General features: G+C 32.9%; 1 protein-coding gene across 1 annotated transcript; it reads right to left on the bottom strand.

Moving 5' to 3' along the window:
* Positions 1–7,608: 7,608 nt before the first annotated feature.
* On the bottom strand, positions 7,609–11,829 carry LOC18037781 (malate dehydrogenase, glyoxysomal). Its single transcript, XM_006426114.2, has 9 exons — positions 11,549–11,829; positions 11,142–11,360; positions 10,476–10,790; positions 9,888–9,977; positions 9,675–9,758; positions 8,515–8,550; positions 8,298–8,387; positions 8,085–8,179; positions 7,609–7,962 (listed from the first exon to the last, which is right to left on the bottom strand). The coding sequence occupies exons 1-9, from the start codon at positions 11,621–11,623 to the stop codon at positions 7,890–7,892; spliced, it is 1,077 nt and encodes a 358-aa protein (XP_006426177.1). The 5' UTR covers positions 11,624–11,829; the 3' UTR covers positions 7,609–7,889.
* Between the last annotated feature and the right edge of the window lie 841 nt (positions 11,830–12,670).

The raw sequence follows: 12,670 nt of genomic DNA, 5'->3' as shown, positions 1-12,670 counted from the left end.
TTCGGACTGAAATTACTCAGAATACACTTTATAAGCAACGCATCTTGAATTTTCAGGGTGCAAGTAGGACTCGGTAATATTTTAAACTGCCCGTATTTGCTTTATGAATAATATATAGAGGTGGTGACGAAGGCATACGTTTCGTTTGGTAGCATTCGTTGTATCTTCCTCTAATTTGCATGGTTAAAGATGCTACGAGATCAACGGTGATTGATTGAGGAATCCCAGTGGGATGAAAAGTGACGTGGCTTGTCCCATCACTTTTCTAGCTTTTTTAATTTTCATTGACGGACATGGAATCGGGAAAGCATGTCAGCCTGTCAGGTTCGTTTGCTTTGCTACTACTGTGGTTGGCTTTAACTCAAAAGAGAACCAAAAGGGCTTGCTTGATCAATGATCATTTTAATTTTACATATTTAACAGATAGAATTATTATGTTACAGCTCAATTTTTTCGTTCTTCGTAGTTATAGGGAAATTTATATAAATAGTCCAAAAACATTTGGATTTTTTAAAGTTAACCACTTTCATTTTTTTTTTATCATAATTAGTCAATTATGAAAGAAACTATCATATTATATTTATGTACACACGCACACTACTCTCAACCAACTATCAAATTAGCACCACTCAATAAATCATCAAACTCACCTATCTCAACAAATCTTCAAACCTCATCACTCTCAATAAAAAATTAAATTCATAAAACAATATAGGCGATGTTTTAAATGTTGTCTCTTTAATAATGTAGTTTCATAAAATACTTAAATCCATTTAGAATTAAGGTTTAGACTTGCTTGAGATTGAAGTTGAAATTCAATACGCTAATTATTTCATAACTTTTGAAAGAAATAATATTTGGTAAATTTTGTAAAATTGGATTATTTTTTTTATTTTGATAGCAGTTTTTAGAATCAAGTAGGGAGTTTCCTTTTATAAGAAACTTATTAAGTAAATCATCATACCTTTTTAAAATTTCTATTATAACATTAATATTTTAACAAAAAGATAATCGTATCCTTTTTTTTTCTAAACACCAAAATATATAAGTTATTAGCTATTATATTACCACCACAATCAAATTACGCCACAATTATTGTATGTTCTCTCCAAAATCAAAGTGCTAATCCAGTAAGTTTATATTTTTTATATTTTACTTTAATTTTCTAATATAATATTCAATAAGACTTGCATATGGTTACGTAAATTTTCTTTGAACTATGACAAATTTCACATAAAAGTTTACCATGACATTTAAAATCAATTTTATAACCATGGCATTTAACATTCAATCTATTTATAGTTTTTCTATGGTCATGATGTTTATTTGAACAACTCTAATGTTAAAGTAATACATATTACTTTTTTTATTTTATTCAAATTATGTATTGATATGAATTTTTCTCACATTTTATGTAACAAATTATGAAATTCATTAGATTTTGTTTAAATGATTTTTTTTCACTTTATATAATTTTGTGTTTTTAAAAGAAAAAGGTTGTCTAAACATTATTAAACATACTCCAAAAATATAAAAGGTAATTTAAATTTTTGTCTATTTTGTTCATTATATATAAAGCAACATTTTCATAATAAAATTTACCAAATGCATGTACACTGCTTTTCAAACTCACAGTAATAATAACAATATAATTTATCAAATACTAATCTATTTTTTCAATCAACAACTTACTTATTTAGTTAAAAACCTAAACTGGTCCTTAGTTTCCCTTGATGTATCAAAAAAAAATTTCAAAACAATAAAATTTTGATTAAAATGAAGTAGGGGATGATGCCCAAGAAATAAGTGATAGACTTTTGCAATAAGTGCTTGTTGCAGCCAAACAAAGGCTGAAGGTGCCATACGCACCTAAACAAAGGCACTAGAATGCATGTCACACCAATTATTAACCAAAACTATAGCACTGCAATGGTCAAATCCAAATTTTATTCATTTATAAAATTATTATAAAAAAATTTTAAAAAAAACACAAATATTGTGTTTTGGTGCAACATGCACCTCTCGCACTAGGCACAAGTGTGATAAGTGTGCTTATTGCACCAAAAAAAAAAAAAAAAACCAGAAAATACCACCTTTCTCAAACTACCAGTATCGCCATTAACAAAACAACCATGATCAAACCAATAGAAAAAAAAAATGCTCAATCCAACCAACCTCGCTCAAGCATACAATACAAGAGGTATGGCAACAACACTATCCAATAAATAATGGATTAACTAACCTAATGCTAAAAAAAAAAAAACTAATACTAACAAAAAAAATGGACACGATGTCGCCGCAAAAGATAGACAAATTGTAATCAAAGATAAGCTGATGAGCCATTGTGTGAAATTGTTGTAGTGTTTTCGATGTTCGATGTCGGCTTTTGCCGTCGAGGGGTGATGGTTTGAGAGTGAGGGTTGATGGGCTATGGTTTGAGAGTGAGAGTTAGAGTGACTAATTTTAAACTATTATAAAAAGGTTCGAAAAATCCACAAATTTTTGATAGTGATACAGGCAATTTGGTCTAAAAATTTTGTATTAACTAACTACTATAAAAAAAGTTAGAGTGACTAATTTCGAAAAATCCACAAATTTTTAGACTAATTATGTAAGTTTCCAATAATTATATATCTTCACTACATAAATTTATTTGTATTTTTTTTATATTCAATTTCATTTCAATTAAGATATGTAAAAAGTGGGCGCCTTTCAAAAAAGAATAAATTTCACTTAGTTTTCTCACTTTTAGTATTTTTGAACAATAAGTACATAATTCAAAGTCAACTCATGGTTTCTCTCTCTTTATTTATTTATTTATTTTTCTCATAAAAATTCAATAGGAAGAAGTATTAGAATATTTTGATTTGATTATTCTAGATTCTTTTAAATAAATAAAAGTTGTCGTTGAATGATGCGTAACAATCAGTCATCGGACGGTCAGAAATAGTGGGCTGGTAAACTGTAAACTTGCTGCATCGCAAGTCTGGATTTTGGTTTCTTTCACCAAGGATTCACGCAATCTTGTTTCAACTTATTTTCTTGCACATTGGCATTACTATTTTTATATGTATCATTTGGCATTTTATTTTATTAATTTATTCATATTTTACTTTTTACCAAAATCTTCTTCCAACAGTAGACTCTGAATAACCAAAGAATCAATATCTGGATACAAGTAACTAGGGTCAAGAGGGAACATGAATCATTAGAACCTAATCCCACCTACTCACACTCACTCACACACTAAATTCTAAATTAATAAATGCATAATTAATGCCAAACTTGTGATTAACAAATAGGTTATTGAAACAAAGATATGCATGATGTATGTTCGAGTTAATCAGTTGATAAGGGCCCCGATGTCAAGTGCTCAAGTGGATGAGTATTAGAGGAGGTATTTGGTATATAATATAAACAAATTAGAAGACGTAATCAATATAATCTATAATTATTTGATACAATGCAAAATACAGTTTACAGAAAATGATAAATATGATTTTTTATAGGTTAGATTTAATTAGTTCAACATATGTTCTTCACATTTTTTTTTTACAATATATTTCTATTTCAGAAAAGAAAATTTTCAAAATCCTAAAAAAGCAGTCCTCGTGGTCATTTGATAATCACGTAATTGGCATTAAGTATTCTACGAAAAAAAAATGTTAAAAATGCAAGAAATTATTTCATAAGAGATGGTGCACCAAACTAGTAAGAACCCACCATTTTAGTAGGTTTGATAAGTGTCACTACGAGACCTACCTACTTATTTATTTTAAAATTGATCTACCTATCTCATTCAAGTACACGGGTTCAAAATTCATCAGACCTATCAAAATAATATATTTTTATTGATCGACACACTATTTCAATATGTTAAGGTGGTGTAGAGGTCCAATGTAAATTTTTTTTGGATACACCAAATGAAGTGGACAAAAACTTAAGAACTAAAAAGGGAAGAGATTTGATTTTGACAGAGAGAAATTAACCCCGTGGTTCAAGATTCCCTTTTGATGGGGGTATTATAAACGTCAGCAAACCCCCAATTTGAATACCAAAGACACAGTAAAGATCGTGAGGGAGGATTGAGAAAAAAGGAAAAGTTCGAAAAAGACAAACAACTTCACAAAGAAAAATGCAACGCATTCAGGGCAACTACGTTTTCTTGTGAAAATAAAAAAATCAGCCTTTGCCTTTCTTAATTTTGATGCAGCAATTTACAGTTCTTTCCACAATTTTATTTCATCTTCAAAATATGTTTTAGCATTTTTAATATCGTATGCATGCTGCCGTAAGAGCATAGATGTTCCATGGGAATGCAACTTTCTGTCACTTTCTCCATTTCATTGTGCTGGCTTTTTTTCTCTTTTACGTAGCAGGGTCGGTGCTCCTAGCTAGGCCTCTTTAAATCTTTTCAAATATGGTGGATCCCAACTCATATCATGCAACTCTATACTGAAACCTCATCAAGAATGGTAATTGCTTGACCAAAAGTTCAATTTACTTTTCTTATGAGCCATTACTGATTTCGTTCTTAATGAAGTTGTATGCTTTTCATTGAAAGGAAACCCAAAATATATATATATATATATATATATATATATATATATATATATATTAATAATAAATAAAAGGGTGCCTTCTCATATCATAAGTTATATATCCTTATATTTGTTATGAAAATTTTAATTAAAATTCAGACTAGAAAGGGTGCCTTCTCTAAGAATTTTAATTGGTGTATCGAATGCCTTTTCTAGTAAGATTAAATCTGATCAAGGATATCCGGTCCGGGCAGTGATTTACTTCCGTGGGAAGGATATTTAGATTGCATCTTGATTCGATAGTAATTCACTTCTTTTATCCAACGTGCGGTAAGAGTTTTGTGTTTTCTTCTGCACATATGTACAGATGAGTCGTTGAAATATATATTTGGGACACTATTTCACATATTTGAAAATGTATATTGAGTAAAGTACATAAAACTTGAACAACCATCAATTTTTAAAATTAACTTTTGAATATAAATTAGATTCATAAACTTCTATATAATTATGAATATAATAAAGCCAAACTCGCATAAGCCCACACTACTTTATCACTTAATAAGGAATAGAAAAAAGACTTAATTTAATCATCATAGAATGAATATATACAAAGATATATCTTTATGTATAATAGATGCATGTTCCAATGGTCATAATTTTTTTTCATCACACATTCAAAATTGTGTTAGTAAGCATATATTAGTAAACGTATTTAAAACAAAAAATGAGTATTAAGTAAAGAAAAATATTTTAACTATTGGTTGTAGAGATCAATTGCATGATAACATTATCTCTCTCTCTCTCTCTCTCTCTCTCTCTCTCTCTCTCTCTCTCTCTCTCTCTCTCTCTCTCTCTCTATATATATATATATATATATATATATATATATATCGTAATGGCTATCTTAGAGATACTTCAAGGTAGATCACAAATTATAATTATATACATAAAATAATAAATAATAAAAAATATATTATAACTTTATTCGTATAGTTATAAAAATATACTTTACCTCATAACCTTTGCTCGACTTGTTAACTGTTCTAACATAATCGAACTATATATATATATATATATATATTAAAAAAAAGAAGGTGAAAGTATAGTGAATTACAGAATTGAATTATTGACGGGATCAGGATCCAACAAGTGACAAAATGATGTCTTTTCGATTGATAGCATTGTAGCCATGGAGTTAGGCTGTTGTTTGATAGGACAAGAGAAGGACCCCACGGATGGAAATGACCAGAAGTAGGATTCGGGAAGAAACCTCTTTTGTCCTCATTCTTTTTGTTCTTGTTATCATTATTGTTATTTTATTCCCGGAGTAAAAGATGAACCCATTAATAAATAGATAAAGAGAACAGAGACAGGATAAATACAAAACATTTTTTTCCACGCAAACAAATAATGCTTGCTCCAGTCCAGTCAGTCATGAGTCATCGATGGAATGGAGCATGGGGTCTTGATAAAAAGAGACAATATGTAGTGGGTATGGGTTTTGATGATGCAGATGCAGATGTATCGCATCCTCTAACAATGACCCACTCAAGCATCCAGATCCAGCTTTTGTATGTGCCTAGTTCATGTCTAAGATACCTAGTATATCAATGCCTTTGGCTTTGGTATTGATTCTTCAAAATCTGTTTCAGTTTATACAAACATTAATTTAGGAACTTGAAAATAGTAATAAAAAAAAAAAACTTGAAAATAAAAAATGCGAATATCGAATTTCGATTGGATCCTCCGAAAATCATCTACATATAACTTTTAATTTGTTCAACTCTCAACGTGAACTCACCTTTAAGTGAATCAACGCCGACTGTTTTTGATGCAAGTTATGCACTTGTGGAGAGCGAGCGTTAGATATATTCCAAGTGATGGTACTGATGGAAAAAGCAAGAGAAAAGAGAGACACTGAGTCGGCCTTTCATATTCATAGCTTTTGAAGATTCAATATGAACAACCAATCGGTAGGACACACGAGAGAGAAGAAAAAGAAAACGAAAAGGCTTTAATTTTCACTAAGTTGGACTTTGGCATTAAAGTTGTCGAGTACTTTATGCATGAAGTTGAACACAGGTAATGAGAATATGACCGTCGCATAGCATCCGCACTTCACCTAAGTCCACTCCCCATTGTTTAAGTTTATATTAAACAATCTAATACTTGTCCTCCACATATGATATATATTACAGTACTGGGGTAATACTTTGAAACATGAATATGTTAAAACTGATGGCCTTGTGGAATAGAACATTAACTTTGTAGCACGTTTCGTTAGGTATCTATAATTATTAATAGACTGTAACCTTACCTTCTTTTTCAGTATTCGTTTTTTTGGACTCAATTATTGTGAGAGAGAGAGAGAGAAGGAGGGGTGGGATTTGATGTATGTTCACGTACAGACATGGGGAGCGGTTGCGGGGCCAAGTGAAGAAAGGACTGGTGGTGATGGTGGGTTAGGAATTGAAGAAAGAAGCAGCAGCTTCTTCTGCTTCTTTTCTTTAATAGTGTAATAATGTAATGTCTCACGGGCCTGGCGCTCTGCTTGTCTCATGATTGCCCAGCCAATCTTTGCATCAATTATAAAACTATTTGTTTTTAGCACCATCAATCACGAGTCGAAAAGCCGAACGTACACGTTACTCGATTACATACATACCCGTACGCATCGCTTTACTTATCAAAGAATAAAATAAGCCATTTAGCGTGCACGCAAGTGACGGGCCTACCCGGGCATGCGAGCCCGAGATTGTACCTTTCGGCCCGAAAACCGAAACTACGCTGGCACCTTTGGGTTTTTCAGTCACGTACACTCAAAAGGTTTTAGAACTCACACACACACACCAGAAAACAGTTCCATAAACTCGCGTTCTAATGGAGTTTTTCTTTTGCACGAAATTATATTTATAATGAGTGAGTTTTAAGTTGAAACCAACGAACAATAAAATTTTTAATACTGTTATTATATTTAATTCCTAATAGCAAGTTTTCCAGGGAAGAAGAAGAGACATTTCGACAATGCTTCATCACTTGACAGATCTAAACCCGAACACGTGTCTGGCAGAAGTATGAACTCTGATTTTGAATTGATTAAAATGATAAGACAGGCGGCAGTTCGTCATCTACATATTCTTTATCCATTCATTACAAGAATATCAAAAGAACCAAACCAACCCCACAAAGATGAATCTTTTGCTTCTTCTTTGTACCTAACTTAATTCCATCTGATTATGGAAAAACGAAAACCCTACCTCTTATTCTGGGGAAAGTAATCTTGAGATATTTGAGGCAAACAACAAAAGCACAACCATTATCATTAGTCACCATGTGATTGGTTACTCATTTCCTGACAAAACTGACTCCCTTCTGAATGCTTCCCGCTAACTCTTTCTTTGCCTTCTCCAAACCAGCCCTGTTGATGAAAAGCAAGCACAATATTAATACACAGTCCCTTCAAACTTGCTCATACAGTAGGATATTAGATTTTAAAGAAACAAAGAACAAGAAAAACCAAAATGGAAAATAATTACAAACCTCTCATACTCATTCAATGGGCCAAGTGAGTAAATTTCCTCAATTCCAGCACGGCCAAGCCGTACCTTGGATGCAAAGAAAGGGAGTTCAGTCACCTATGCAAAAAGGCAAAGCTTAAGTTTCTAGGAGAACCACCAAGTAAAACTGCAAGATGATGGAGCAAGAAGGGAGAAACATTCAAGATGCGTTGTGCATGTAAGAATCCTAAGATACCGTAGAAGCCACGTATGCACACTCAATAACACTGGCATCCCCCCTCAAACCTCGGAGACAAGCATCTGCAAACTTGGCAGCAGCATATGCCTGCACTTTTTGTACACAATTTTTCTTTGTCACATTTTATGCTAGCTTGTTATTATTTGTCCAAATCCACAAGGAAAAAATGGACATGACTTTTATAAGAAAAAGCATACTACGACAAGGAACTAACCATGGATAGAGTGGCCGAACCAGCTCCAGCTTTTGCCTGCCAAATATATTAACAATGCTTACTAACCTATGGTTGCAACAAACATGTATAAAAGAATGCGAACAAAATAACGCCTTTTAGCAAAAAGTTTTATGAAGAAGTATAAACATGGAAAAAAATTATTATTTAAGATGGGATTTTAAGCCAACATTTCCATACAACATGGAAAAAAATACTATCTGTCCCAATCATCTTTGAAACATTCAAAACAAGCAGTTCAGATAACAAGGAATTCCTACATTGAAACGCTTGCAATATTGAAATGGCTATTGTGAATTCCAAAATCAGATCACAGAACAAAACCGAAGACATGGTAGTGCTACTATAGGCACATATTGCCACCGCTAACTCTTTATCTCAAGTTTTCAACTTCATCACACTTTCAATATTATAGAAAATCAGCATTGACCTTGTCCTTAGTATAGCAAGTATAGCAAGGGTAGAACTATTTGTTTGTCCTTGTCATCTTAACACAGTCCACCACATACCATAGAGATTTTTAGTGATGTTTACCTAGTGCACTGTATACAGTCATTACCCAAATATTATATTTTCTTGTTTATGTTTTACACAGATCAACAATACAATTTTATAATATATTGTACAACTAGTAGAAACAGATGAATTATTTGCAGCAACTTGTTTTATTATGATGTACCAATCCTCAAACCCAAAAGGAGGCTAAATTGATCCACAACCATCCAGAAGCTTTTTAACCAAGGAAAAAAGTGTCTGAGACTCTTTAGAGCTCTTTTAATTAATTTATTTATGTTTCAAGACAGTTGTAGTTCTTTGTTAGTCTGTAGCATTTACAGAAAGTATGTCAAAAAGCATGATCTCGTATTGTATCACCTATTCTCCATTAACATCCATAAGGTATTAACATAAAATGAAACAACAGATAAGTTGATTGGATCAATTATATCACATGGGTCTCATGTCATTTTATCACCAATCAGACCTAAAAAACATGCTTTGCTTTATTTAAACTAGAAACATCATGCAGAAATGAAACCAACTTAAAGACCTAAATACATGCATTTATTCACAATTTAGAACAGAAAAATACCATATATATTACAGTATAACATTCAAAGATCAGACCAATTTCCCCTGATTACCTCAACTACTTCTGTACCACCATTCTGGATACGATCTGTCAAGTAGTCAATTTCTGTAGGGGTGAGAGAGCATGATGGTTTAACCTATAAATTGGGAAACAAATTATCAGTACCCAGCGAAAATAGAAATTGGCTGGAATATGAAAGTTGTAGAAGTATAAGCGCAAGAATAAAAACATTTAAAAGTATGAAAACTCTTTCTCTTTCTCAAACCTGAGATAAAAGAGGTAAAATAGTAACCCCAGCATGACCTCCCACAACTGGAACATCAACTTCCCTGGGGTCAAGACCCAAGACCTCAGCCTGCAGGAAAGCCAAAAGAATATAACAGAAAGATAAGATTCATTCCACCAGAAGTTAAAAAAGATAATTGTAAAGAATATAACTCAATAACATAGGAGGCCCAACCATGTGCCCATCTTTTATCAACTTTAATGACCAAGACCATATGTCCTGATCCTGGGGCTGAGAAATGTACAATCTAAACAATGAACCATAAAATGACTTGAATCACCAAATTTCAAGCAACATGGGTTTCTCAAAACAGTCATGCCTAATATTTCAGAGAAGACAACCAGCAGATTCCTTCTAAGTGTACAGTTTTATACAGCTCTCTTTGTTGCAATTAATATTATTGCCTCTTCACGACATTCCACAAAGAAGCTAAAGTCATTTGGTAAAAGAAAAATGACAGAAAATAATAAATAAATTCGGGAGATCCATGAATTATGTGTTCGAAGCTTGGCCATTAAATAATACAAAGAGAATAATTAACAATGTAATTGGATACAAATTGCATACCACAAAAGTATTGGCTCGAACAACATCAAGCATTGTGACTCCCAAAAGTCGCTTTGGATCATAAGTGCCAACTTTCTTGAAAACTTCAGCAGCAATTGGAACTGTGGAGTTAACAGGATTACTAATCAAGTTCACAATAGCTTTTGGACAGCACTTAGCTATTCCTTCACAAAGGGTCTTAACAATTCCGGCATTGATATTGAACAGATCATCCCTAGTCATTCCAGGTTTCCTAGGAACACCAGCGGGAATGATTACAATGTCCATGCCCGTGAGGGCATCCTCCAATTGCTGTTGCCCCAAAAATCCTCGTACCTACACATGCCAAACCAATGCTATGTTTCAGTGACCACAACCAAGAACAAGCCAAATAATCTTGAAAATCCAAATAAGAATCCGGAACTGCTCTGCTGTCTACATCAAACTTATTTTGCGCCAGAGGTATGACCATGATCACTGCAGAATATTTATATGTCTTTGTCAACATATACAGACAATGACAATCCACATAAACTGATTATTAAAAAAAAAAAAATTCCCTACATTTAAATTAAAATCTTTACATATTTCGAAGCAAAGGAATTAGAGTAGATTAAACAAAACAGGACAGAACGTTGTTTATTATTATTATTATTGCGCAAAATAGAAGTAGAATGAGAAAAATACCACAGCATTTGTATCCATGTGACTGATATCGGCAGTAACCCCAGGAGTATTGACAACATCATAAAGATGAAGAACTGAAACCAAGGGATTGATCTTCATCAACATAGCCAGAGGCTGTCCAATCCCTCCAGCAGCTCCCAATACAGCCACCTTGAATCCGGGCGACCCGCCTTTTGCCCTGCAATCCATCCGCCCCAAACCCGAACTCTCTCCCTCTATCTATCATTCCATTACACCGATATTCAAAATAATTTCAATAAATTAATTTTATTTTTTTAAAAAAAAGAAAGAAAGAAAAACAGATAAAAAGTTTCCAAGTCCAACAATATGTTTTTAAATTTCAATCAGCAATATCAACTATGCTGACAAATTTGAATATAGAAATAAAATTAAGGGTCAAAGGGAACCTGGAGAGTTGGTGGATGGAGATGAGCAGCGATTCTCGCAATGCGTTGATTTGCTCCTGAAGTTGGCTGCTGCATGGTTCTGAGTTTCTGGAGACTTAGTTGTGATAAAACAAACAATTCACAGAAAATGAAATTGATGCGGTGGTGCTACATCTACTTCTGTTTTTTAATTTATAATTATGAAAACAAAGGGCTGAGATTGCTGACGTGAGGGAGAGAGCTCCGATGCAAGAATTGGGATGCGTGGAAGCTGACTAGTGATCATCTTATCGTTGTGCGGTCCCATCCACGTTACCGAATTTGTTTCCATAATTAATTAATCAACTTTCTAAGGTTATTGAAAGTTAAAATAAGGCCCTGTTCCATGGGCTTGGGCTTAAGTTGCACCATTGGTAAGCCCAATTTGGCCAGTGTAAAACATAGCTGAAGAGGGGGCAAATAAGCCCACGAAGACACAAGAGGCTACTAAGTAGACCCTATTCTCCTTATAATTCATGCTCGTGGCACACAACACAAAGTTTTTTCGATTTTGGGAGTTTGAGTATGGTTGCACACCATAAAATCGTGAGTACATGGTTCTTTCTTAATCTGAGTTATATTGATCTTTTAAAAATTTTTTATTATGTTTCTTTTAGTGGTAGTGTATGGATAAAATTTAACTTTTTTTATTTTTTTATTTATTAACAATCAATCAACAATTGAATGGTTTGTTCAAAAGATAATCAGATCAGGAGAGAATCATGATCTAAAATCATGACAGTACACGCATTTGACCAGCCCTCCTATAGTCCTATTTAGTATATACATAATACATATGCAGGATGCTTTTATCTGCATCAATTTTGGTAATATTGAATGTGAGATTTACCAAACAAGATTTACAACTGAGTCGTTTTAAGCATTAGAAGCAAAACTCTCGCAAAGAACAAACTTTGTTTACCGAGAAGGGATGAGTACCAAAATCTGAGTACTCTCTATAACGAAAAAATAAAAATAAAAATTTGCTAATCATTAACGACCATAAAAAGTGTAACATAATGCCAAGATATACCACGTCTTAATTTGTTGTCTCCTTTCAAATACACCAGCTCAATTTCGCACATGCATATATATATATTCGGA

Source organism: Citrus clementina, unplaced genomic scaffold, assembly GCF_000493195.1.
Source record: "Citrus clementina cultivar Clemenules unplaced genomic scaffold, Citrus_clementina_v1.0 scaffold_7, whole genome shotgun sequence".
NCBI classification, from domain to species: domain Eukaryota; kingdom Viridiplantae; phylum Streptophyta; class Magnoliopsida; order Sapindales; family Rutaceae; genus Citrus; species Citrus x clementina.
Note: the sequence above shows the minus strand (reverse complement) of the source record. Positions and strands in the feature narration are given on the sequence as shown.